The sequence below is a fragment of the Vanellus vanellus genome, assembly GCF_965231255.1.
Source record: "Vanellus vanellus genome assembly, chromosome: 7".
In the NCBI taxonomy this organism is placed as follows: domain Eukaryota; kingdom Metazoa; phylum Chordata; class Aves; order Charadriiformes; family Charadriidae; genus Vanellus; species Vanellus vanellus.
Window position 1 is genome coordinate 19,765,881 of NC_138912.1, and position 27,893 is coordinate 19,793,773.

At 36.8% G+C, this 27,893-nt stretch overlaps 2 protein-coding genes across 2 annotated transcripts in view; one reads left to right on the top strand and one right to left on the bottom strand.

Annotated features, from left to right (window-relative positions):
* ACTA2 (actin alpha 2, smooth muscle) overlaps positions 1-27,893 on the top strand; it is a 475,038-nt gene that overhangs the window by 187,583 nt on the left and 259,562 nt on the right. The window lies entirely within an intron of this gene.
* KIF20B (kinesin family member 20B) overlaps positions 1-27,893 on the bottom strand; it is a gene marked incomplete at its 5' end in the record, with an annotated part of 40,790 nt that overhangs the window by 1,166 nt on the left and 11,731 nt on the right. Inside the window, 21 exons of the mRNA XM_082486355.1 lie at positions 337-479; positions 2,868-3,015; positions 3,769-3,852; positions 4,885-5,088; positions 6,637-6,759; positions 8,627-8,791; positions 9,359-9,535; positions 11,091-11,246; positions 12,229-12,365; positions 12,627-12,752; positions 13,386-13,446; positions 13,930-14,052; positions 15,116-15,254; positions 16,575-17,784; positions 21,338-21,503; positions 23,062-23,181; positions 23,377-23,438; positions 24,029-24,305; positions 25,250-25,400; positions 25,998-26,137; positions 26,893-27,144. Coding sequence (XP_082342481.1) covers positions 337-479; positions 2,868-3,015; positions 3,769-3,852; positions 4,885-5,088; positions 6,637-6,759; positions 8,627-8,791; positions 9,359-9,535; positions 11,091-11,246; positions 12,229-12,365; positions 12,627-12,752; positions 13,386-13,446; positions 13,930-14,052; positions 15,116-15,254; positions 16,575-17,784; positions 21,338-21,503; positions 23,062-23,181; positions 23,377-23,438; positions 24,029-24,305; positions 25,250-25,400; positions 25,998-26,137; positions 26,893-27,144 — 4,164 coding nt within the window. The remainder of the gene's footprint in view (positions 1-336; positions 480-2,867; positions 3,016-3,768; positions 3,853-4,884; positions 5,089-6,636; positions 6,760-8,626; positions 8,792-9,358; positions 9,536-11,090; positions 11,247-12,228; positions 12,366-12,626; positions 12,753-13,385; positions 13,447-13,929; positions 14,053-15,115; positions 15,255-16,574; positions 17,785-21,337; positions 21,504-23,061; positions 23,182-23,376; positions 23,439-24,028; positions 24,306-25,249; positions 25,401-25,997; positions 26,138-26,892; positions 27,145-27,893) is intronic.

Genomic DNA, 27,893 nt, shown 5'->3' on the forward strand with positions numbered 1-27,893 from the left:
TGCTGTAGTTGAGGAAAAAAAAAATCCTCCACATACCACAACTAAGATATCCACGATTCCAAATTTAAAGGTATCTCTGTGATTGCTGTATCACCTATACAGTAAGTCAGCAAACACAGAGAAGATAGGTGAGAAAACAGAAAATTAAGTAAAACAGCAGGAAGAAAAGACCAAAAGGAATGGTTAGGTAGAAGCCAGAAATAAGTAGGTACTTTCAAACCTCTTCTGCAACTTGGTCAGACCTTTAGGTTTGTTCTGGCCCCTTAATAGCTTATTTTAAGCCAAGACTACAGAAATACATTACAGTGGACACAACAGTAACTTGTAATCACTTACCGAAGAAGCAGGGATATCTAGAGGGCTAGAAATGTCAGTTGAATACAGCTTTCTCTTGGCTCGTTTTGGCTTGAGATCAATTTCTTTGACACTTTCTGGTTCTGTGGACTTGGGAGAGCTTATTGTCGCAATAAGTTTCTTGGCTAGAAGAAAGAAATTATTGTAAGCCAGTGTCTTACTGGTTTTGTGACCCTCAAAATTAACAAATAAAGCAAGCTGTATTAAAAACTGTTTAAAAATTAAACTGATGCAGTCTGAGGTTTAAATATAAAAAGTCAGAAGTGGTAGTTGACTGCCAGAGTTTTCTATAGCATCAGATAAGAAAAAAAAATCAGTTTGGATTCAGATTTCACTGCAAGTTAAACACTTCAGCAGGAGCTGGACAGGCTTAATTTCTTTGTGCTGGCAAAAGCACAGCGTAGACTCAGTTTTCTCTATGTACTTGCAAAGCTTTATCAAACTAGTACTAGCTCTATAAATAAATAAGTGTGTGCATATCATGAGCTAGAAGGAAAGAAAAAATCCCAAACAAGTTATGCAAAAGAGGAAAAAAAGATACTTGGTATGGTAATAAAGGTTACAAACTAGAACTCATTTGCTCAAATTAAGTATTTTCAGGGTGAAATTTTGAGTAGTCTGAATTTGGCTGCCATTGATAATGATATCCTATCCTCATGGAACCAATCTGACAAACATGGAAAATTTCTAAAATCCCATTATCATCATCTAGACTGTGTTACAGCACATAAGATGAAAACTTGACTTGCTACAGAGTACAAGTTGGTACAGAGATCTTAATTTTAACAGTCCACATTGAATAATGGCTGACCTCATTTTAACCAACCAAATAATAGCGTCTTTTAGAATTTAACACCAACAATTCCTTGTGCCCTCTGCTGATTTTAATCTTTTTTTAAAAAAAAAAATCCCAAACCAAAAAGAGCCCACAAAAACCAGTAACTCAGCGATCATGTCTTACTATAAGAAAGAATAAAATTATATTCTCCAATAGAAAGTCCTAGCAATTAATCTTCCCAAGGCTATACGGAAACTTAGTGAAATCCATTAATTGCTTCATAGTCAGTTTATTAAAGTATTCCAAATATTTTCACAAGACACCAGCTTTCAGATTCTGTAGAACTAATCTTCCACTCCCACATACATACATCAAAAATCATTAATCATTTCCACAGAAACAAAGCAGTGGGGAAGAAGAGGGATTGCTTACAGAACAAGGTTCAACCAGAAAAGGAAGGTCAAAGAAAGCGTACCCCCTCTAATGAGCAAGACTGGCAAACTGGTAAAAACAGATGAGGAGAAAGCTGAGGTAGTCAACACTTTTTGATTCAGTCTTCACTGGCAACCTCTCTCCTCACACCTCTCAAGTGGAGGGACTACAAGAAGGGGACCGGGGAAAGAAGAGTCCCTCCCACTGTAAGAGAACATCAGGTTTGTGACCACCTGAGGAACCTGAACATACAGAAGTCTATGGGACCTGACAAGATGCATCCTAGAGTCCTGGGGGAATTAGCTTATGTAGATGCCAAGCCACTTTCCATGACATTTAAAAAGTCATGGCAGTCAGGTGAAGTCCCCAGGGACTGGAAAAAGGGAAACATCACACCCATTTTTAAAAAGGGTAGGAAGGAGAACCCTGGTAACTACTAACCTCTCAGCGTCACCTCTGTGCCTTTGAAGATCATAGAACAGATCCTCCTAGAAGCTATGTTAAGACACATAGATGACAGGGAGGTGATTCGAAACAGCCAGCATGGATTCACCAAGGGAGAGTCCTTCCTGATCAACTTAGTGGCCTTCTATGATGGAGTGACTGCATCAGTGGACAAAGGAAGAGCTATGGGTATCATCTATCTGGAATTCTGTAAGGTCCCCCCCCAACATTCTTCTCTCTGAATTGGAGAGAGATGGATTTGATGGGTGGGGACCATTCAGTGGATGAGGAATTAGTTGGATGGTCGCATCCAGAGGGTAGTGGTCAATGGCTCAGAGTCCAGATAGAGACTGGTGACAAGTGGTGTCCCTCAGGGGCCCGTACTGGGACCAGTACTGTTCAACATCTTCATCAATGACAGACAGTGGCAGAGTGAACTCTCAGCAAGTTTGAGGATGACACCAAGCTGAGTGGTACAGCTGATACACCTGAGGGAAGGGATGCCATCCAGAAGGACCTGGACAGGCTTGAGAAGTGGGCCTGTGTGAACTTCATGGAGTTCAAGAAGGCCAATTTATATGCACATATTCCACACTGTGTCCTTTGATTCCATCTGGTTTACTTTTCACACTTAACCCAAACTTTAGAACTGTGTGGTCCTTGCAATCAAAATGGCCTTTTCTACTTTTCAAGATTCCACATAGCAGGCCTCAGTGCAGACTCCATTATTTCATAAACAAAAGAACAACTTAATGCAGCAGGCATGTCCTTTAACATATACATTAATAGATTACAGTAGAAAAAGCCATTCTACAATGCCCAGAGAACATGAAATAAGCCTTAGTTATTCTGTACAAACCTTTAGATTGAAAAATAGTAGGAGAACTTTGGAAAAAATCTCCAATTTTTTGTAGTGTTCCATCTTTCTTTTTAGCTGACATTTTACTTGAAGTAGATTCTTGCTTTCTTAAGGAGTATTCTTTTCTGAGTGACTGTGTAGCAGGCATCTGTACAGAAATATAAGAACATTGTTTAAGTTGAAAATTGACTTATCTTCAAGTTTAATTCCATTTTGACTTCAATGTTATTTTCAAGTTGACTTTTTGAGCTTTGCTACTGACACCTCTGTTCATTATACTAATGATACTACACAGCAAGCAGTGTAGACAATATCATTTTCCACCCAGAAGAAAAAAAAAATTGTCAGTTTCACAGAATATATTTAAGGGCATGAGTAATATAGGAAACAAATAGTTTCTTTAAAAAAAAAAAAAAGTAGATTCAAAGTTGTAGAGTATTTCATTAGACAAGCTGTTCTAGTTATAACTAAAACAGGAGAAAATTGATGGGGAAAACAAACCTACTACCCACCATCTGAACCAGGTTATTACTAAGACCTAAAATCATCTTGTTATAATTGTGATGAATATAGATGACATGAACCTTAGTTTTACTTCAGAGGCGTTGCCTATAATATCCCATATAATAATAGTATGTTCAAACTAGTCTTCATAACTACTCAATATGCGACATCCTTCCCTTTGAATCATTGTACACTGCAGCTAGTACACATTCTTGGCAAATATAAACTTACTCTCTTTAGTTAGCTTACAGAGTTTAGTAGGACAACAACATAAGTGTTTAAGAATCCTATTCATTTACACAGATAAGGATAAGATACTGCTGCATAATAATGTTTGCTCCTTTCACAAGTCCACCTTTACAGAAAGGGCCAAACTAACTTCAAAAATAGAACAAAGCCAAACCATTTTTTTGTTGCTTGTAGAAGGTGAATTAGTCATAGCAGGTTTTGCATTTTTCTTGTTCTCACTCTTTACAAAATCCTAGGAAAATAAAACCAACAAATTTTAACTAGGATCCTTCTGGGAAGAACAACAGTTATATTACAGAAGCAGTCCCTGTTTAAACGCTATGACTAACAGTAAGGATGCATTGGCTAATACTTGATAGGGGTAACTATTCAAGTGTTAATCACCAAACCTGTAGAAGGGAACTAGAAATACCCGTAGTCAAACCCTTCTGACATTTACTGTTTTCTTCTCTCCATTGTTTCCTGTGCTTTTGGCTTAAAGATATCTCACAAGTGAATATACAAATCTAAATTATCTCAGTAAATCTAAATGTAAATTCAGATTTATAGTGACAACTATAAAAACAGGTTGGTAACATAGTATCATTGCTAAGCTGTCCTTAAAAGACATCTTCTCTCTTGTGAAGTGGTGCGTCAAGAGATTTCAGATCAATGATAGCCACAACAACTGATAACAGCGTCAGAAAAGGGAAAGAGAATTTTGTTCTTTGTTTAATTAGAAGAGAGTCTCCACAAAGGATTTGGTTTTGTTTGTCTCAAAAAGAAGGGTTTTATTGTTTTATTTTTAAAAAATTTGCAATGAGCAGTATGTGGCTATTTTAGCACCACAGTGTTCCCCTCAGTCCTTACTTTCAGTGCTGACAGTGTGCTTTTCAGTTTTAGGAAATTAAAAAAAAAAAAACTGTGTCTTCAGTTGACTTGTAGCAGTTAAAGTTACTGAATCATTTTATAATCTAATTCTGTTTGGCATAAGTAACATGAAAACAACATTTAAGATTAACATGCTGGTGAATAAAAGAGCAATAAGATACTTTTAAATTTAGTTTCATGTTATTGAAAAGTTACTTAGCTAAATGTTAGCCCATAAGGGTATGAATGTGGACTACTACCTATGAAAAGATTTAAATGGACTGCTAAAACAGTCTTGTCCAAAACCACAGGTAACTACATTAGATGAAATATATTCATCTGTAGATAGGGTTCAGTACTTTTTCCAGTGCCTTCAGAAGGCACAACGTATTTTGTCGATTGGTCTAGAACATACCTCATCCATCTCTTCACTCTTCCGTTTCTTCCTTGGCTTCAGCATTTTAACTGTAACTGGTAAGGTGCTGCCCTGGTGCTTCACCTCCATCTTATTGGGTTGCAGAGGTGTGAACTGGATTTCCATCTCTGGTTTTGGGAACCGACTAGTTTTTCCATTTTCTGTGGACACTTCAGAAGAGTCGAGGACAATTTCTGAATGGTCCTGCAAGCATATGAAGTTTTAAGGAAACAAGTTTTAAAATAACCATGAGTTAAAAAACTATAATACATATCCCTCCCCAGTGGACTGCAAATTAAGCATTCAATTTTCCAGCTGTTAGGTTTCAGAACACTTAGCAGTAAAGAAACCTACTTCAACTACAGCAGAGTTTAACTCGTATTTTCTAAAACCTTTTTGTTAAATTTTAATAAGCCAATACTTTTATCTATGATCACAGAACTTAAAGTTTTCCTTGCTGAACTTGGCCTGATACTTTCTTTCCAAGTCATTTTCCTCAAGGGCAGAGACAGTTGGTTACAGTTTTCACAGCTAGCAGTAGTAAAATTGATGTTATTTTCTTCATCTTAGCTCTGCTGCTCCTTAGGAACTAGGCAGTAATAGGAGCTTCTGAGGGAAAAGTATAATCTCTCTCTAGCTTATCTTTAGGGAGCTTTCCCTTCCCCTTCTACACTAAAGAAGTTAATTGTATAAGTAACAAGGTGCAACTGGCAAGCTAGAAGCCAAATTCAACCTATGAGAGACTTCTACATCACTATCTGTTCTCTGGAGGAAGAGCAGGCATTCAGGCAGCACCATTGCCCACAAGCTGGAGACTTTGTCTTGTACCTGCTTACAGCCAAACCGCAAGAACTGCACAGTGAGGGTGGGATGAAAAGGTCAGTTTGCACAACTTCTTCCTCAGCAGCACTGACCTTCCACCATCCACCCAGCCCTGGTTTTCTTAGCAAAATCAGCAAGAAAGTCAGAGCTTTGGGCTTCCCAGCTCCTGCACCCATGTGGCAGCAGTTCAGCTGCTGGCTAGCATACAAAAAGGAATTCAGCACCTGTTTGAATGAAACCTGGAAGATCAGCTGCTGGGGTTGGTGGTGGTAAGAAGTGGTGGGTGGTTGCTACTAGGGTCCCAAATGGACTAGCTGCTGTTGGTTTTTTATGCTGATTCACCCTGAAGGGTAATTTCCTCCTCTCAAAAAGGAAAATGGTCAAAGCTCATGGAAAGCCAAAACTTTCTTCAACAGGCTCTGCTGGGATTCTGAGTAGGAATACCAGCACCACTGCATTCCCCCAAGAATGGAGTTGGCTAATCAAAAGAGTTTTCCTTTATAAATGTTACTTCATGAGTTAGCAATCAAAAAGTTACATAGGAATCATTAGTATCATTAGCTAACAAAGCTACACACCAGAATCCTGTAGTAGAAGAAAGCAAATCCAATTTGCCCTGCTGTTGTTCATCTGTTTAAAAGGGTTTATTTTTTTCAATAATAATTTTCTAATAATCAGGCACTTAAGTGTGAGAGGTAAGTTTTCAGAGCACACAGTTGAAGTCAGATATAGTTATTTACATTTTTACATTATACAATTTTTATTACTACCAAAAGCCACTAAATCAGGCTATTTGATCATCAAGAAAGGGATTTGCAGAATAAAACTTGAGAATTGTTCAGGCAACAAGACACATTTTCTTCCCTATTCTGCATTTAGCAAAATCCATACAACTGCATAAAATTTTCAAATTTAAAGTTTTATACCAACCTCACTTAATGAAGAGGCACTGCTAGGACATCGAGATAATGAATAACTCTCTTTAACTTCATCATATCTTACTGGAATACTTTGTCCAGCTATAGGATTAATCTTGCTTTGTTGTTCCATAAACTGTAAATATTTAGAATGACAACAGTTTATGCTAGACTGTAAACAAAATATTTTGAGTTTTCTAAAGTTACAATATAAAAGCTCAAGCACAGACAGCTAATGAACACCTGGGCTGAAAGAAAACACAAGTTAAAGTCAGTAACATCTATTCAGGATGCAATCAGAAAACATGCCCTCCTGGGTCTCACCAGTAGGTCATCTAGTTCAATAGTCTGCTTCCAAGACTAGCAAAAGGAGGTGCTATTTAGGGATAACACACATGACCCTGTCCATCTTGTTATCTGTTCCCTCCATACTCTCCAAGCACTCTCAGTTGTTGCATTAGAAGTGTCAAGAGGGTACACTTCTGACAAATCCTTGGAGTATCGATTTACAAATGCATTTATAATCCCTGCTGACAGTACTTGTTTCCACCACTTCCAGAAGATCACTAGCTGCCTCATATAGGAATATGTTATTTTAACTGTTTTAAAATTATCTCCTATTAGTTTCATCACGTGATGCCCAGTTCTTGCATGATTTCAGGAAGGACAGTTCTGCCTTCTGTTTACCCACCCCAACCATGATTTTGTAAGCCTCAGCCCCATAAACTTCCAGTGGCCTTAACCTCTCCTAATCAGAATGCCAACTTCTTAGCCTCTCCTCTCAAGGCAGGAGACACATCATCTTGATTCTTGAGTTTTAGTTTTTCATCTCCACTATGTCTTTCCTGAGAATTGACTTCCCCAAAAAACTTTATCCCATTCACTTTACCACTGTAACAGTTTCTCACGTGATAAACCTGGTAAGCAGCCTCTCCTTATTCATAACATCCTCTCCTTATTCGTAACATCAAGTATTGTTGCTACTGGACTGAGGTAAATACTTCAGCACCAACTGTTCACAACAATTCTTCTCTATAATTTTATAACAAACCCCTAATTTTATGGTGCTGCCTTAGCTGTTATTAGAGAGCTGTACAAACCAGTAACCCTTCTGAGTGCTATTCTGTCCTCCCTCATACATCACAAGTTTCATCTGTAGAGCACTAGCTGAATTGAAGTAGCAGGAAACAAGTCAGCCAGCGTGTCTGATTTGGCAGTAAACAGAAAAGAGATTAAGAGAGGCATTTTGGCATTCACTCCAGTTCTGCAACAAAAGCAGAATCACATTTTCAAGTAGCCAGGGGAGGGACTGCTAGGAAACCCATGTTCAGCCCTGTTCATTATGAATTGGAAATGGAACCATGTATCTTTAACTTAGCTTAGCAGTAGAATTACCTCATTAAATACTGTTAATGTAGCACACAGGGGTTCAGTCAGAATCACGAATGTCAGTACAGTTGCAAGTCTTTTAATTTTTGTTCAGGAAATACACAGAGTTGATCTTTAAACTTCATTTTTTAATTTTTTTTATTTTTGCTTTGAAGTGGAATGCAAGATACTGTTTTGTTCTTCGGAGCACCCATATGGTCTGGCAGCTCTAATTACAGAATCACCTCTATTACCACACTATGGGTGATACCATGAAAGTTGTTTGAGCTGAAAACCCCTTAATACTGACATAACCAAACTCAGATGACACTACAAAATACTATGTCTCCAAATCTCTAGAACCTAGGTTAACTAGCTTTTCCATCAGGTATGCAAGTTCTATAGTGTATAGAGAGGTGGTATTCTATTAAAGTACTTATTCTATGACAGCAAGTGTGAAAGAGGGAGAGAGAAAGAATGAACAGGAACTCTGAAATGAAGCTATAATTAAGTATGAAGAACTCAAAAAGAAAATTCTGGGAGATTCCCAATGTTGCTGAAATATATACTGAAAAAACAACAAAAGTTATTAGCAACATATCATTAGTACATACTTTCTGTAAATACAAACATACCTCTTTGTTTACAGACTGATCTATTTTATCTTGTCCTTCTTCAGGTAAAGGTACTTCTGCCAAAGATTGAAGACTTTCATGGTTAACGAGTTGTTTCAATTCCTTTATTAAGTCATCTTTCTCAGCCAGCTGTTTTCTTAGTTCTTCTATATCAGTTTCTTTATCCTAATAAACATAGCAAAAATTGCCACAAATTGCAGGACTGGCAAAAGACATTGACATGTACATGAGCATCATTACAATTACTTGGTCGAATCAGTTTTAGAATTGCAGGCTAAAGCAGTCAGCTATCCAACAAAAAGCCAATAGTTTCACATATGAGTGGCCACTATTTAAAGTGAAGAAAAGTCATACAACAGCCTTGGAAGATGTAATGCAAAGTTTAATTATAACTCTACATAAATAGAGTAAAATAGTTCACCTCCCATTTGTTCACAAAGTCCTTGGTGCTGTGAAAAAGGCAGCAAATGTGATAGTTGTTTCAGATTTCCAGTCCAACTTTACAATTAAAGGATCAAATAGACTTGAGTGTTTATTTGAACTACTGAATATTTTGAAACTTCAGTTATTGTTACAAATAAAGCTTTTTCAAATGTTGCAAATGGTTTCAATATGACAGTGTTCAAGAACAAAATATAAAGCCAAAATGCAAAGAGCAATATAGTGTTTTGCAGAATTAATAGATAACAACAAAAAAAAATATACTACACTGGGACAAGAAAGAGAAATGACCTTTGCTGAATCCTTTAGTGCAGCTTGTTTCAGTTCTGCTATTTCTTTATCTTTCTGTGTGTTGGTAGAAGCCAAAGTCTTGAGCTGTACTTCCAAAGCTTCTACTAATTTATCTCTTTCTTCACGCCACTTTTGAAGATTACTGTCCTTTTCTACCAGCTGTGCAGCAAGTCTTTCCTAAACGGGGAAGAAATAGGTTAGAATTGAACACCACTTCTACACACTATCTGAACTGTTCCGATAGTTGGGTTTTGCATAGTTAGCACTATTTTATGGCCTTAGTAAACTTGAGAGCCTATATAGAACTTAAAAAGCTCACATAGAACTAGTTACACTACAAATATGCAAAAACAAACCATGCTTTGATTAGAAAGTTTATATTTATATTCATATGCTTTTTGAAGAGAATTTTTGGCAAGAATCACCACTCCGGTTTGCTCACTTTGTGATTTTATTACTAACATGTCTCAGGCAAAGTCACAAAGTGAAAGTAGTCCTAAACTCCCAACATCCTCCTGTACTGGTTGCAAGTCCAGAAAGTAATTGCTAACTACTTCTAGATGCAAATACAGTTTTAGATTTTATAGATTCATATAATAATTTCATATGCTTAAGAAATTACAACCTTGACACTGTCCAGTGAACAGGCAAGGTATCCACCCTGCCTGCAAGCCAAGCAAAAAAAACCATCTTGTTTTTCAAAGTATGTTTTCTCAGCTTCTTAAGTAGCAATTCATTTAAGTTACTTATCGGTGTTTTACCCACAATGTGAAGTTTGAAGAATACAAAGTGAGGTGGTGATAGGATAAAAAGGAACAGGCATATTAACTTCCATTACATAGTAAGTTTTTTCATTTTATGACCCTCCTATTCTTCCCTTTTCATATCGAGATCTCATCCAGGCTTTGCCATGTGATAAAGTGAGGGGACTTTGATAAAGGTTAGGGGTTGACCTGCTAGAAAGCAGCTCTAAAGAGAGGGGCTTGGGAGTCCTGGTGGACAACAAGTTGACCATGAGCCAGCAACGTGTCCTTGTGGCCAAGAAGGCCAAATTGTATACTGGGGTGCATTAAAAAGTGTGGCCAGCAGGCTGAAGGAGGTCATGCTCCCCTTCCATTCTGCCCTGGTGTGAGGCCACAGCTGGAGCACTGTGTCCAGTTCTGGGACCCCCAGTTCAAGAAAGAAAAGGAACTATTGGAGAGAGTCCAGCAGAGAGCTGTAAAAACGATCGAGGGAATGGAGCACCTCTCTTGTGAGGAAAAGCTGAGACCTGGGTCAGCTTAGCCTGGAGAAGAGATGGCTAAAGGGGGGGATCTCATCAATGCTTTATAAATATCTAAAGAGTAGGTGTCAAGAGGATGGGGCAAGTCTTTTTTCAGCAGTGCCCAGCAACAGGACAAGGGGCAACAGGCACAAACTGGAACACAGGAAAATCCATTTCAACATGAGGAACTTTCCTTTGAGGGTGACAGAGCACTGGAACAGGCTGCCCAGAGAGATGGAGTTGCCTTCTCTGGAGATATTCAAAACCCACCTGGACATATTCCTGTGCAACCTGCTTTGGCAAGGGGGTTGGAATAGATGATATCCAGATCCCTTCCAACCCCTACTATTTTGTGATTCTGTGAAAGGCCAGCTACCCTCAAGTGCCCATCCTTAACACTTGACTTGAAGTGTGGTCTGTACTAAAGACTTACACTAGAGGACTCTGTTGAGACCTCCAGTCACTTACAATTTCTGCTTGTTGCTTTACATGACTTTCTCTGTCCTCTGCAAATCTTCTCATTTCTCTGTTGCGATTGTTCTCAGCTTCTTTTACCTGACTTATGAGTGCCATTTTTTCCTCCTGCCACTTCTTTCTCTCAGTTTGATACTTATCCTCATTTTCCTATTTTAATGAAACCAGAAATAAAACCATAAGCAGAGATTAAGCAACAACAAAAAAGAAATCTTAAAATCCAGATTACTATTAAACTGATTAGTTTCAAAAACATAACAGAAATACTAGCAGTTTTACTCCAGCATATTTCAAGACTACATTCTCATTTGTTCTTCTCTATTGGAAAAAATTAACAGTTTTCAGCACTCCTTATTCAGACTGGCATGTCTTTATGGAACAGATTTTCCCCCCTCTGGGTAAGCCACAAACACTATAAAAGTTACACTAAAAGTAAAGAGACCCTTTTAATTTAAAAATTCCTGATCTTCTGTGCTGACTTACAGGACCTGTTACAAAACTTTCTTCTACTTCAAGACTGAAAGGCAAAGGATGCTGTACAGTTTGAATGGTAAGCATAGATAGTGCATACCTAAGAACATCACTTCAACCCACAGCAACTTTGCCTCCTTTTCTATCACAATCACAATCAAACCTCTTGTCAAACATTCTCCCACATAAGACAGAAGGCACCTGAAAAGTGGCTTGGAATAAAAGTCTACTTTCTAATCCAAGGAGAATTAGATGTAAATCCTCAGCATAACAGGAAGGGCTTACAGGTCATACAGCAAACATCAGATCTTGAAAGAGTTTGATTTAATTGCCCAAGCAACTGACAGGAAAGAGGTTCAGAACAGATATCAGGAGTTGGATTGGTAAAGACAACTGGAAGATGAGCCCAGCTACAAAAGCACTGTCCATGGTAGCATAACATAGGGGAGGGTGCGTGCCATTATGGGGCATCGGTGGTGCCATACATTACAAAGACAGTGCATCCAGTGCACTGCAGTTTTTAAAGGAAGCTTTCTTTACCAGCATAACAACTTACCATATCATGCCCTAGCTCTTGAAGATAGTGACAGAAAAAAATTTAGACTCCTAAATTAAAGTTATGGCTTTAAAACTAAGTATAAGTTACATCACTGTATTTTACCTTCAGTTCTTTTTGCAGCTTTATTAATTCCTCATTTTCATTTATGTTTTTCTCCTCATTTTTGCTCATCTTTTGCTGCAAGTCACTATCGCTCTGGTTATTCAGCTCTCTACACTTCTGCTTCCATGCTTCCAGTTCTAGTCAGTACACAAAATGAGGTTACATTAACGTGTAGTTTCAAATGCATATTTGACCACATTCACATCCTTCTACTAAAATTACCTGGATTTATCAGTTATGACCACAAATGGACAACAGAAGCCTGTTAGAAATTTGGTATGTACCACATAAAATTAATGCCTAAATAACAGTCAACAAAAAACCCAGACAGTTAAAGCAGCTATCACAATATATTTAAAACAATTTTGCCCCCTGATTACTTTCTATGGAGAGATTACCCAAAACTAATCTGTTGGTCTCTTCTAACTTGGCTTCAAGCACTTGATCTTGTTCAATCTGAGTCTGTTCTTGTTCTTCTAATGTCATCCGCATGTCTTCAATTATTTTGTCCTTTGCACACAGATCTGAAGATTTGAAGACAAATTTACAGATGAGCCCCCTCCTAGTTCCCACCATTCTCTCCCAAAGCACCTTTATTACAAGTTGTTTCCTTATTACTTGAGATCAAAAGCTCTATCAGAAAGAAACAGAACATCTCTACTGAACTATCCAAATCCAAAATTCTTAAGTGATTCTCATCAACTTGATTTAGGTGAGTGTTTCAGTTTTAATGACAGCCAGACCATGGCTTGTAGTAAATAAGAAACTAACCGTTGTTCAACTGCTAAATGTTTATCAAACCTGCAGAAGCTGTTTCATGCTAGTTCATGTTCCAATGTCTGATTTTGTTAAAACAGCCAACTAAAATGGCAAATAAATGCCAACAATTTAATACGTTAACACTGACACAGCAAATCCACACTTCCACTTTTTCTTATTCTGAGACTGTTCCTTTGCTTTCAAATATACCTGCTAATAATGATTCAGTAAAAATTAGTTACTAGACTGTAACATTTTAGTGTCCAGGTTGGAGTTTCTCAGTATTTTAAAATATAAATATACAAGACTCTAGATTTATTAACAACATGACAAGTCATAATGTTGCCATTCCACACCAAAAAAAAAAAAAAAATTGAACAATAAGGGCTTTTTCTGACCTTTACATGTTTTCTCATACTCTTTGGAGATTTCTTCTAGTTTCTCATTGTTCACCTGTTCCTAAATATCACATTGAAAGCAAATTAAAGAAAACATGTTAGAAGAAACAAGTATATATACTAGAAACAAGTAGCTTTTCATTCCAAGTTTGAAGAAATAAAGTATTTAAGACAAGCAGTCCAGAATAATTGTTTTTCATACAGTGTAAATGAGCATTCAAGCTGATTTAAAGAAGAGTTGAGGAAAATATTACTACTAACATATTAAAGTGTTATATATAATATATAAATATATATATACACACATACCAGAATATCTGCAGGTATTTACTAGGCAGATTATTCTATTTAAAACTATTTGACAATGTTCTGCAGTGAGAAGTTCTTTAAATATTTTTCATTCATCTGTTCAAACTACCTTCAGCTGGCTATTCTTATTTTTACCCCAATTTCTGTAAGCTTTCTCTGGTTGCTTGGAAAATTGCCTCATTAATGGATTAGTTCAAAAAATTAAGAGTAAGTAAAATTTTAAAAAATAAAATACCTTTTTAAGTTGCAGGATTGTGCGCTGTTTGATCTCCAATTCCTCACTAAACTGGTTTTTAGTTTTCTGAAGTTCATTAATTTTTTTCCTCAGGGATTTCTCCTCAGACCGCATTGTACACACCTGTAACAATGAACAAAAGACAGGAAGCAAAGCTATTATTTAGCTATAAGTCTTTTACCATCTCTGCAAGTTATCTGTGTAACAAAATACTTGAAGAATGAAATTTTTGCAGGCCTTTTAGCTAAATTTCAGAGGCTAGAAGTGCACTATATTGTACATCCTTCCTAGGGAAGGATTTTCACCATTGCCTATTACATTCAGTGGGGGGGGTGACACGACCAAAAAACCCCAAACCCACAAAGAAACCACCAGGAAATAGTCCAATCAAACCACAAATTCAGTTTGGTTTTTTTTTTTTTTTTTTTTTAAAAGTGTTTTCTAATACGTGATCACATCCACTCATTGCTACTTCTCAAATAGGGGATTATATACTGAATGTTGAGTAGGAAATGGTCCTCAAATGTTAGGCTGCTGGGGGAGACAATAATAGTTTTTTAAAGTTTAACTTTCGAGTCCAAACTCTTGAAATAGTCTTTTGGATTGTAAGTTCTTGGGACATCCCATGAGGTTATCAAGTAGCAGGATTTTCTTAGGACTAAATACTAACAGTTAACATTAATAAAAGCTATTCTATTTTTTTATTTCTTCTCCCCAACGCTAATAGAAGACATAGCTCAGATTTTAAAGAATGTCTAGCAGTTAGTGCTTTCCTTTTTCGATTAATCCATTTTTTCCTCCTAGAGTTAAACATTTTCCACAAGTCTGAGGCTTTGAAATCGGCACAAATAGCAACATAATGCCACTGTTGTTATAAAGATTATAAAGTCCTTCTCCATAACCAGATTAGCCATAGTTTTCAGATACCTTTTTCAAGTGTATTAATAAAATTCACATCCCCCCTTCTATATCTGTACTAATCAGTGTTTTGACATCTGGTCTTATCTTTAGCTTACAGCTTCAATGGCAATGTAACTTAAGATTCACTGTTACCCTAAATGTATCACTCAATAGCCTTATTATGAATCACTTAACATTTTTAGCTTGAGATTTGTGAAAACAGTTTATAATAACAGAACCCCAAGCGTAAACTCGCAGAAGAAACATTTGGCTTACAGTTACCAACCTCTTTTTGTACTTGCTGAATTTGTTTCTTGGCGTCAGAAAATTTCTCTTTCAAATCTGTATATTCTTCCTCTTTCCTCTGCAAGTCTTTTTTCAAACTCTGTACAAGGGCAGAGCTCTCAGAGAGATCTTTACGTAGCCTTGTGTTAGAAAGTAAGAGACATAATTAACGTTGGTGTTACACACCTCAAAGAAATAGCTTTTACACATTAACTCAGGCTCTGACTCCTGGTTTTATTCATAAACAGAATATCAGATCTCAGATCAATGACAAGCTTCATAATTTTACTTTTGAATTTCAGCTTATTATATGATCCTGAGGTAAGAAAATGCTCAGATTTACTTCTGAACATTGTAATTTAAGTGTAATTTTTTTAAGATAGCAATCATTTTTATCATTAGGTGTCCACAAAGTAACAAAATGAACAAGTTTAATATCAAGTAAGTTTGAACTTGGTATCTACATGCCAGACCTTGTCAAAATAAATAAAAATCAAAAGAAAATAGAAAAAACATTAACATTACAACAAGTACTGCTGTTACAAGTGCTACAAAGAAATTAAGAAATTTGATGGGTTTATTTTCAAATGGTCATATTTATTTTGAAAAGATTACAGTAAGATATCTTGGATTTTTACTTTAAAACTAACGAATAGAAGGTTTTTTAGATTCTATAATTGACAATACAAAAAGAAAACCTTTCAAAGGTTTACAGGCACAGGGTCAGGGATCCCCAGACCTTCATGTTAAATTGTACTTTAGAGTATATGCAAGTTCCCACAGACATGGCACTAGAGAAACCCTAGTCAGGAAGAGGGCTATAGAGCATCTTAAAGCTTTTTCTGCATTATTGCTATTTCCCTACCATATAGCAAATATAATCTCTCAGATACATTTAATCTCTTATTTTTTAAAGATTTAAAAATTAGGGGGAGGTAGGGGATGTTCTACCCTCCTACACCCATTATTTCTTCAAGTTCTTATGGTAGACTGTGTTCACCTAGAATAGTTATTACCAAAACCAGCTCTTTACTGTTTACTCCCTAGGCTTCCCTCCCCATTTCTTTTCTTTTTTACCATTCAGTCCTTTCCAAACAAAGTGGTGCCTGCTTTTATACAAGACACAGATTATAACATTAAACTACATGTCATTTCCTTCAGAAAGGGTATGCAATATAAACTATTAGAGATCCCCAGATAGTTTCCTTGCATGTTCCCATTTCCCTCCACTATAGTTCTGCACAATTTAGATCTATATTTTTGAAAGAACATAGTAACAGGTAAGGAAAACACAGCCAGCAGAATATACAAATATAAAATTCAAGTAGTGTATTAAAACTTCTTAATGAAGCTGATAAACATACAAATGTGTTATGTCAAAATAAACTAATGTTGACAGAAGTTAGTTTTAACTTGAGTGTATTCTCAAAGGGCTATGAGTGATCTCGTTATTTACTTACAATTCTATAGATTGTATTTGCTCATCCTCATTTTTCTCCTTTTCCTGAAGGGACTGTTTCATGTTCTCCAAGTTATTCATCAACTGCACAACTTCCTCCTTCAGATTTGCTTCTTGATCATTTAATTCTTTCACTTTTTTGTCTGAATTGGCACATTTCTCTTGCAGAGCTACTGTATTACTTTCTAGATTTGAAATAATAAATTCTTTTTCCTTAAGTACCTCTTCTAACTTTGTTACACTGCCATCTTTAGCTCTAAAAGCCTCCAAGAGGCATTCAAGCTCTCTTATTTTTCCCTTGTAGTTGGTAACTTCCTCCTCAAACTGTGCAATTAGTCTGTGATCTTCTGCAGCCTGTTCTTCAAAATCCTGGGTTTTCTTCTGGATTTGCTCTTGTAACTGACTTATAAGATCGTTTTCCTTTATGGACTTATCTTGATTTGCCATCTCATTTAATTTTATTTTTAGTTGATTATTATAATTCTCAGTGTCATAAAGTCCCTTCTTTAAGTCTTCAACCTGTTGAAGTAGTTCTTGAATCCGCTGACTTTTTTGTGAAGAAGCCTTAATAATATTTTTACATTCTTCCCAAAAGCATTCAACAGTGCAGTGAAAAGAGCTCTCCCATCTAAGGTCTACTGTAGAAGCAGTTTGGGACTGCATGCATACAGGACTCATTTGAGCTTTCTCTGGTTCATCTTTTTGTGAATCTACAGGATCCTTTGGATTAACTAAATCGATATCCATAGCATAAGACTCTAAGTGACATTCATACAACTCATCTACTTTGGACTGCATAGTTTTAATTTGTGACACTTTATCAATTATATTTTGTTTGGCACTTTCTACTTCATTATTTAGCTGAATAATCTTTTCTTCTTGCTCCCTATTTATAGTTTTCTGTTTGTTCAATTCAGAAACAATCTCCTGATAGTCAGCTCGACACTGCTGAAGTTCTTCACTTAAGCCAGAAGCCCTTTCTTCAGAAGCAGAGAGCTCGAGTTGCAAGTTTGCTATCTGCCTACTGAACTCTTCTTTTTTGGTTTTTTCTCTTCTGCATTGTTTTTCAACAGCTGCCAGTTGACCTTCCAAGGTTTCAGTTCTTTCCTTCAATGCTAGTATTTCTGCATAGTTCTCAGAAGTATTTGTTTTCACATATTTAGTTATATTTTGCTTTAGAGAGTCATCTTCCCAACTCTCCTTCTTATCTCCTAAAAAAAAAAAAACCGCAACATCAAAAAGTAGAGCTCAGGTTTAATAAAAATCAATAATACAAGTCACTAGCAACACCAAATAGCAATTACTATAAGGAAAATGGTCACTATAAGGAAAATGGTACCCTCATATCATATGGCATTTTGAAGTCTTCAAGTAGTTAAAGCCCTCTGAACGGTTTACCATGCAATTGATGCCTCTTAGGCTTCTAAACAGTTTGCAGCAAGAGGTGTTCTGGACCCTCAAAGAACACTTTGCCGTGGCTCTATTCCAGCCTTCTACTCTGTACCACTAGTAGAAAAAATCTAGCTACTTGTACTAATACATAGTAATATCTATGAGATAGATAACATTCCCAGTTATATCTAGTTTTCACCTTCACTGGTTCAACAACCTCTTTAATACAGTCAGCAATCACCCATTCTACATTTAGATGAGCAACGGTATCATACTTTTCTGAGGATTTTCAGTCATACTTGATATCCCCTTACTTTAAAAATGAAGTTAAAATCCAGCACAAGTTTTTCGATTAGTATTTGGGCCCTTCTTTTCTCAGTTGGTTTCTAAACTAGATATAATAACTGTTTATGCCCACACCTAGTGTATTACATGTAAAGTTCTCCCAGAAAGATGTACAACATTCCATCACAATCCCAAATTTCCATAGGTATTAGCTTAAGATTGTTTTTTTCCTTAAATAATAAGCAATTCTAACTAAAATCACATGCATTTCACCACCTTCAAAATTGACTCCAGCTGTATTTCACACAAGTGTTTTAGAATCCAACTGTGTCTATTCATGCTATGTTGTAGTATTAAAATCAAACCTGACCATCTCTAAGGATTAGGTCATTACAACTATGTACTCCAGGGAGATACTATGCATTTTTGTGAGTACTGCAGTTACACTAAGGTGGAGTTTGGCAGTCATCTTGCTTTAGGAGCATTAAGCACATGGGAACACGTGTACTGCATCGAAACATCCTCTGAACAGATCCAACAAGTCTTATAGAGTCACTAACTCTGAGTCACTAACGAAAAGTCATACTGAAACATTAGCAATAGTGTTTTCCATCTGAACCAGGTTTTGGCTTTTGATTATATTTAGAGTGATCAAATTCCACAGGACACTTTTCCCCTTCCTGCTTTTCTTTTCTAATTAAATATATCAAGTGTTCCTGCTTGGTCAGACACAACAGCAGCTTTACTTTGGCTTGTAAAGCCATGCTTTTAAATCCTACAAGATGAACAATCTTGGACTGGGAAATGGGTTTTCTCTGAAAGCCCAATTGTGTAGTCCCAAGAACACGCATTAAAGTACTACATAGTTCTCACACTGGATTTGAATTTTACATACTTCACTAGAAGGGAGAGGTGGATTAAGACATATTTTGTAATGTAAGGTGGCAATATGAAAAAAGTAGCAGAGCTTAGCCCAACACCTATAGCGAGAAGGGTTTGTTCACAAGAGAATTTAGAAGTGATCTAGATGCTTTGTACTGACAGCCACAGTCATGCAGCGAGGCAGGATAAATATTAGTGCAAGAAGATACGCGATATTCAGTCCAGAACCTTTTTGTGTAGGAAGTACTAAGAAAGAAAGAGCCCCACCCCAAAACATGGGAGGCAAGTCCTAGAGAAGAGTACAAAACGCTGAACTTCAAGACAAGATAACCTATCTTCTCCCCAAAAAGCTTTGGTCATAGGCCACTAGCATATCTAAATTCTATGAGGAAGCCACCACAGTGTAGCTATGGTCATTGTTCTATTGTGACAACTACACTTAAAAATGGTTAAATGTAAATATATATAACATGTTCCATAATGATGAAATACGTTAACAACTCAGTTTTTTTTAATCAGATGACTTATATTCTAAACATCCACATAAATGTTTAACATGACTGAATAGCCTGTTCTTCAAGATAAAAAACCCAGTGCTGACATTAATTGGCACTGTTAGTTACCAATTTAACTTCTTGTTTGAGGATATATCAAAGAAGCACCTGGTACAGAGACAGAAGCTTCTCCTTAAGACTTCAAATGACGCATATCCAAATAGGTTGGACAAACATCAGAAATGCCCTGCTGGATCACACATCCATTGACCTCCTTTCACTACTGTTGGTAGGCCCAGCCACTCCCCACAGACTTTTCCTGACGTAGAACAATTGGGAATGTTGGAGGAATAGAAGACGATACTGAAAGGGTTAAGCTGGAATGTATTAATGTATGAACCTGTTGGCTGTTACCTTGTCTAATCACTGCTGGAATCTGAGAATTATCTGCCTCTCACCATCTAGGGCAGCAAATAATAGAAGTTCACTACCCACAGCATGAAGAGGTTTGTTCCATAAACTTAACCTGATCTACTAGACTGAGTGTTCTTCCTTGTTCTTCCTCTGCAGAATGTGATGAATGACAATCCAGCATTCAGTTTATTCACAGCCTGTATCCTCAGTTTTCTTTGACCATGTGAATTTGACAAGTCTCCTTTTAACCTGTTTTACCCCTTTTTACAAAGATAGATATTTTCTGCTTCCCATTTTTAATCTTATTTCTCTTTGTCTATGCCATCCTCACCCAAACAACATCTGGAAGGTTTTCTTACTTGCATCTATTCTGCAGGAGGATGGCAAGAAAGTAAGGGACAAACGGAAGAGCTTTCATTCTCCTTTCACATACGCTTTCCATAGTTTTATGAGAAACTGAAGCCCAGCTGCATCCTGAAGTTAGAGGCAGGCAGATCTTACAATTACCATTTTGCACAAAGTCAGTCCCATATACCTCAATCTCACTGATTAATCAACTTCAACGAAATGGATAACATAAGTAGTGGTGTCCTTGTAAGTTTCACCCTTACCCTTGAAGGCCTTCAACCACAGCTAGTTTATCTGTGAGCTTACCAGTCATAAGGTGAACAAAGCAAGGGAATCAAAAAGTTGGGAAGTGCAAATGTGAGAGCTGCACAAAATATGCCATTTGTGGACTTAAAATAATTTTACTCCTATTCAAGTGGAAAGCTTTTCTCCTTTGCCAGCACTGTCACCTTGACTAGAGCTGGTGTGTTCACAGCATGCACACAGAACAAAACATGAAGTTTCAAAGCACATACTGCATGACTGAACAATCAGTAAGTCATTGACACCTTTGATGCTTGCTTAGACAATTTAAAAAAAAAAGAAACTTGAGCAGGAAACATTACTTTCCCAGAAGTTCAGCAACAGCAAGTTTAGTACAAAACCAACTGTTAAGAAATTGCTTAAGAACTACAGTTAAGTCTGCAAGTACATTAACAGATGAGAAAAAGGAGCAGAAGGGAAAGAGTCTAAAAACTAACTTTTATTTTAAGCATTTAGGAGTGAACAGTGTAGGACCTTCTGCAAAACAGATGATATTTACACAACAGTCACTTCCATTTACAGTTTAACACAGTAGATTTTTTCCTAATAACATATCGTTTACGCTCCACAACTTTTTGCTTCTGTTCCGGAATAGTAATCAAGTTTCTTTGGAAGACCCCCTGCTGAGTGATGGTAGAAATTTTACCTTTCTTTGTAGGTGGCTCTTCTTCCACAGCAGGCTCATTTTCAAAGCAACGTTTTCTTCCCACTTCCAATACAGTTTTCTCACCATCCTTGAATTGGCTGCTTTCAATCACTTCTTTAGAGTTCTTTTCTGCCAGCCTTCTTTTAATGGTAGTTACAGTATTGTCCTGTGTTAAAATAACATCAATTACATTGAAGTTTTACAAAGTGAGCACTTAAAAAGCTTAGTAATCTTTTATACACAAATAATTTTACAAAGCTATCTGGGCAACTTGTACAGGGGTTGTCAGAGGAACAAGTCAGGTACAAATCAATTTCTTAAACCAAAAGCAGGTACACCTTCAGACACCAATAAGTTCAATGCTTTGCACTGTACAAAAAGCAGAGCAAGAGATTAGGAAACTACAAAATGCAAGACTTGCATATAAGAGGAGTTTATTTACCACATGCAAACAGTTTCCAGTGTCAAAAGGGTTGATGAAATTCCCGATTTGTTCAAAGGGTAAATGATCAGCTCTACAAGTTCGTCACTTTCTTGTCATAGTTGGTAGAATTGGGAATTTTAACTGCCTTCAGGAAAGCCACAAATAATTTTTATCATGACAGATCCGATGCAATTTGAAAGTCTAGTCAGTTCTGTCATACATACTTTAAAGTATATAATTTGACTAAAAATAAAGTTTATCTACTTGCAAGATGACAAGTGGCAAGCCATGATGGTTACCAAGGTCCAGGAAAAAAAAATTAAGTCTATAAAACTGACTTGAGGTTTGTGGACATGTTTTAAGCTTCATGCCACACAGTCTCATAGAAACACTGGACAGAGTTGTAGTCTTGTACTTAGAAGGCATAGTAATAGGACGCAGTCACCACAACTCTTACTGCTCTGGGAGCATTCATACTATTGAAAAGCTAAGTTGCTCTGGGGCAGAGAGAGGGAATAAAAAGTTAAGTGAGGCTTTGATCATAAGTTTACAGTGGAAGAGAGAAACATATCAGAGTGCTAAGTTTCATTTAAACACATTCTCAGAAATACTTCAAGTTAGTAGGTATCAGACTCAAAAAATACCCTAACTGCATGGATCAATTTTTTTTAACCTGTATACATTTAGCCAAGCTAGTCTTTCCGCATTCAGCAGCTGGCTAGCCAGTTGCAAGTTTTATTTATTACATCAAAAGCAGAGATACCCTGGCCATCCACTCTTAGTTCAAACTCTGCTCAACATGTTCTTATTATTGCTCTTCCTCTGAAGTGTGTGTACATGGTGGTGGTAGGTGGAACACACTGATTTTTGTTGCTAATTTACACAATCACTGTCCTTTTCATATTATTAACTTCTAAGTTCAATTAAATCTGGCCTTTTGCTACAGCAAAACCTCCTTTCCTTCCTCTTCCATTCAGACAAAAATAAAGAGACAGTGATATAAACCCCCTGTTCCCACTGCTTAAGTCCTCCCAGTTTGAGGTTTTTTTTTTTCCTTTAGAGCTGCTCTTCAGACTCTCATCTACATTCCTCCAATAATAACTCCAGATAACTGCTTCTGAAAGGTCCCACACACCCCCGCACACAATTTGCTGTAACTTTCACTTCAACCCCAACTTCACCTGCTACTGTTTCAAAAGCAAGTAGCAGTTACAGAATAATTCAATTTTCCAAAATAGCTAAGTTAATTTTAAGCATAAGGTTTTTTTGTATAAAGAAAATTGAGATGTCTAAGACTTACATAGTCTTTTACAGTTTCCTCTAAATGGGATATCAAATCTTGTAGTCTCATAATGACATCATCTTTTTGCCCCACAATGTCCATTAGTTCTTGAATCCTTTTATTCTGCGTATTCATTTTCTTGGAAAGAAAGAATAGTAATTCTGTCAGTGTTAAATTGTTGAACTATGCCATGCATTTATAAGTAAGATCAGTTAAGCTAAGCTTGATATAAAAAAAAAAAAGCTAGAAGCATACTATACTAGTGTTTTAAGCTACTAGAATTTTGTATTAAAAGCAAATAATTTTGCATGAGTTTCTACTTGAGAAAGTTACCTCAGTTGCTTCTTTAAGCTGCTCAGCAGACTCATCCAGTTTAGTCATCTGCATTTCAAAGTCTGTAACAGGAAAAGAAGCCTGCATCAAGTAGCAACCATTACACAGTTTACTCAGTAATCTGGTTTTCCAGATTTTCTGGTACCTCCGTAGCTTTTGAATAGAATGATTTATTTTCATGTTGACTTCTACTTGTAGGACACATTTCAAAAGCTGTTTAGGTTTTTTGAATAGGAGAATTGGGCCTCGCAACCCATATAAAATACAGATCACATTAAGCGACTTCTGCTGAAATTGTATTATGAGGGATTGCTACTTCCCCCCCATGAACATTCCATAGGACATCTGAAAACATCACATCAGCAAAATTTAGAGAAGTGCAGGGATTACAATATAACTGTGAAATCAAGATTCACTAATGTTGACGTTTTACCCCACAATTCAGAAGTCCGCAATTGACAGTTTTAAGTTTTGTCTTAAAAATGAAATAAAGAAAGCCTGGGAAAACATTCAACCTGAACATAAACAAAAACAATTGGTTACCACCTCTATACATAGAATTTGGTTTCAAAATCCTGCTCAACTGGATTATTATTTCTATTTTACTGTAGTCAGTCATCATTTTTTTCTGCCTTTCACATCACACTTACACCCAGCTCACCTTTGGTTTTCTGTGTCAGCTCTTTTTCAGTTTTGATTAGTTCATTGGTTTTCTTTGTCAGCTCTTCTTTGGTCTTAGTTAGTTCATCGGTAATTTTTCCCAGTTGTTTTTCAAGCCAACCTATAGCTTCCTGTGGGTCCTCTAGGGACACAATGTATCTGTGTGCTTCTTGTGCCTGTTTTTTGAGATCAATGACATCATTCTGCAGAGAATCAATAATGCCTTCAAGATCAATGCTGGTGCCTGGCCCTATGCTATATTTTTCGTCCTGAAAGATAATTTACATCCATTTAAAATAGCAAATTATTACACAATAGCCATTATTTCTACAGAAAATTTGGAAGACCATTATGAATTTAAGTATACAAGTACAGTTAATGCCTGCTTCAAAGCCATCTTGTGGGTCCATATGCAATTTGATTGTCAGTTTCTGTCTACTTTCCCACACAAGTCTCCAGTATCAAGTAACAGCTATTTTTATAGCTTTTAATGACCCACCATCACATTCCCTTTTATGAGGCCACAAAAGCATCCTCTCAAAATTTAATACAAAAGCTAGTATTTTTTTACCCAGTGAGAACATTGAATGAACACAGCAAGGGAGCAGGTTTTAAAGATATACATCTGAGGTGTTCATATATCAGTAAAAGTTTGTGAGGTGAAATAAGTTTGTGGTAACTTATCAAGTTAAGCTGTATTCAAAACATTGACTTTATATCTTTCTTTGTTTTTTTAAGAACAAAGGGTTCCAAACTCACAAAAGCCGGCCTCAAGTTAAGAGTCTAGTTATGGCTTAAGTGTATACACAATTCTCATCGCTTCAGTTGTAGCTACAATAGCCTTAAGAGGGAAAAAGTCTATGGGACCACTCTATTACAGTCCGTATATGGGGCCCAAGAACTCTGCCTCAAATACTTTAAATAGGCACTTAACACAATAGAGTTTATACCACAAATACAGTTTTTCCCCCCACAATTCTTGTATACGATAGTTTTCACCTTGAGTTGCAGAAATGCACAAAATCCCCAAAATTCCTAAACACATACCTGCAACTTAGCAAATACACCTATTAAATGTGATAAATCTATCTTGCTAAGGATACAATTACACAGCATGCAATTCCTTGAAAACATCCATCTAATCCTTGAGACATACCATCACCATAACAGGTAGTTAGTAAAAGGGATGTTATTGGGGGAAGGACAAAAATACCAGGGGTTCAGCTTGTTCACTGCAGGGCTGATCCTTTAGTTTATTTTCTTCATCTGTGCTTTTAGTATAACCATTTACAAGTTCCTTGAAGATTTCCAGGCGCCTTTCAGCATTTTCTTCAAGCCGTTCTCGTTCGCGAGAAAGGCGCTCTCTACAGTAGGAAAAATAAATCAGCTAAATCCAGCCAATATGAGCTGCTAAGAAGTTATTAGTACAGTTGCCTATAAACAAAGATGTTTTTCTTTATTTTGACACAATAGAATGATACACAAAATGGTGTTGCTACACCAACATGTATATTACAGCCCCATACACCCCTGAAGAATGAGGGGAGACATATATACATAGATTATGGATAGCACTTAACTACAAGCATTTTTTTTTTTTCCTAAGCTTCTTGAAACAGAACACCCATTTGGAGTATCACTAAGACTGCAGTAACCAAAGAATTTGCAAGTGTCACTTTTTCTATAGACATACTATCAACAATGCTCTTCTCTTAGGGAGAGCTCTACAGGAACAAACACTGCTTACAGATTCTACACTCACATTCCTACCCACTCAAAGCCTTTCCTACACAGTATTTTTCCTGAACTCAGTCCAAACAGATACTGATCTGTTAACACAAGCAGTAAGTCTAGCAGAAGGATGTGGTCTCTTATGGCCAAGAGACAGATTTAAAAAAATAAGCGAATTTACTTACTTAGTTTTTAACTAGTAACTTTAAAACCACTTAAAGCTAACTTACTTGAAATCTATTTCCTGCTCAGCAGAATATTGGGTCAATTCTTGTATCACTTCGTCCCGGATTTTTAGTTCCAGCAGTAACTTATTCTTCTTTTCAGTAATAAGTTTGTTCTTCAGCTCTTCTATGAGACTCAGCAGTGTCTAGAATTACCATTAGCATTAAGTTTTTCATAGTTTCCCAGAAGTGAGATTTTTCCCATTCTTTAAACACTACAACACTTTACTCTTTCAGCTGGCAAAAGTTCATACTGTTCTTTTATTAGCTTATTCATAAACAGGAAGATTCACAAGTAGATCGAAATACTAGCACAGCAATTTATAAGTTTGCACAGAGGAGGCATTTGGAAAAAACATTAAGTTTATTACAAGAATTCTTGAAGCTGTCTTAAAAAATAGGCTTAAGCTCCACAGGATTTAGCTCTTGTTTTCCAGACACTAGTTTTTAGGGAAAAATTAATGAAAACCCCTCAAAACAGTCTCTAGTCCTCTGTTGTCTCCCCCTTGTCCTCCCTAGAAGTGATGAAAACTGCTGTTCCTTGAAGAATGATTTTCAGAGTTTTCTTGTGTATAGAATACAAAGGAACAGTCTTCTGTATTGCTAAAACCAGGTAATACTTGCTGTGCATTGACTGTAGGTTACCAAGAGAAGAGAAAGCCAGACCTGCAATTTTTACTACTTATTCTGTATTTAGACATGTTTCATGGAGTTTTCCCACAGTAGGCACTGAGTTATGAGTAATCCCACTTTCAGTTCTTAATGCTGGATATAGGTAGAATAAAAAATAGGGTGATCATAAAAAAATAAAAGTAGGTGGGAGATGGGGGAAACTGGGACAAGAATACCTTGCTTCAAGACTGCATGCTACACTAACTCTTAAAGTAGCCCTGGCACATACCATATATTCTTCTTTTCCAAGAAGAACTTTATTTTCTTCATATTTCTGCACCAATTCTTCTCTTAACATATTATGCTCTTCTTCCATCTCATCATCATCTTCAACCACATCTTCTAAGCTCTTGTCCCATAGGATAGTAGCTCTTTTCCTTGGGATTGGCATTTTAGTGACACTGAGTAGTGATGATTCTCTTGCTGATCTCTGGCTAAGTGACTGATCTTGGGGAAGAACAGACGTGTCCATAACTAAAACCTATCCAGAAAATAAAAGAGTCATCAGTATTTTTTGAACCTCCGCTGTCACCTCCACAAGCTACATACCTGTTGCACTTTCCTACAGGTCTCCTGAGCACAGTACTCCCCCAGCCTATCTGTTCAGAGTCACTACTTCGACCAGTTTCCAGCTAGAGTACAAAGGAGTCACTTTATAGTCTAACTCTTCTTTTGATTCCAGGAACACCAAGTTTCACTGCCTCAACAATCTACAAGAGGGTTGGCACCTCATGCACCATCAGATTTCTATATTTCCTACACTTCAAGTTTCTAGTTGCGTTACATAAGTGCCATCCTACAAATTTACAGCTGTAACAGCTGTATCCTACAAACTTACAGCTGAACAGCTGTATCACCCTTACAGTCTGCTCCTTCTACTGTTGTACTTAGCCTGCTTAGGTAAGCCCACATTCCAAAGGCCTGGATCTATTTTTCTTTGAACATATCTCTCTAATGAAAGCCATAGAAAACATGTATTGATAAAGCTGGAGCACTGATACCCAATACTATCATCTTCAAACTTCGCTAGGGTTATATCACTGCACTTCTACCTGTTCTGCTTAACCTCCTCCTTCCCACTGAAGCTTCTATGAAGAAAAAGATAACCTTCCAAACTCCCTTTGGTGCTCAACCTATTTTATCAATATTTCAGGTGAGCAATATTCCAAATTAAGATAGAGGTAGTATATGGGGCAGCTAGAATTGCTCCTAGGTGACAGTATGTTATAA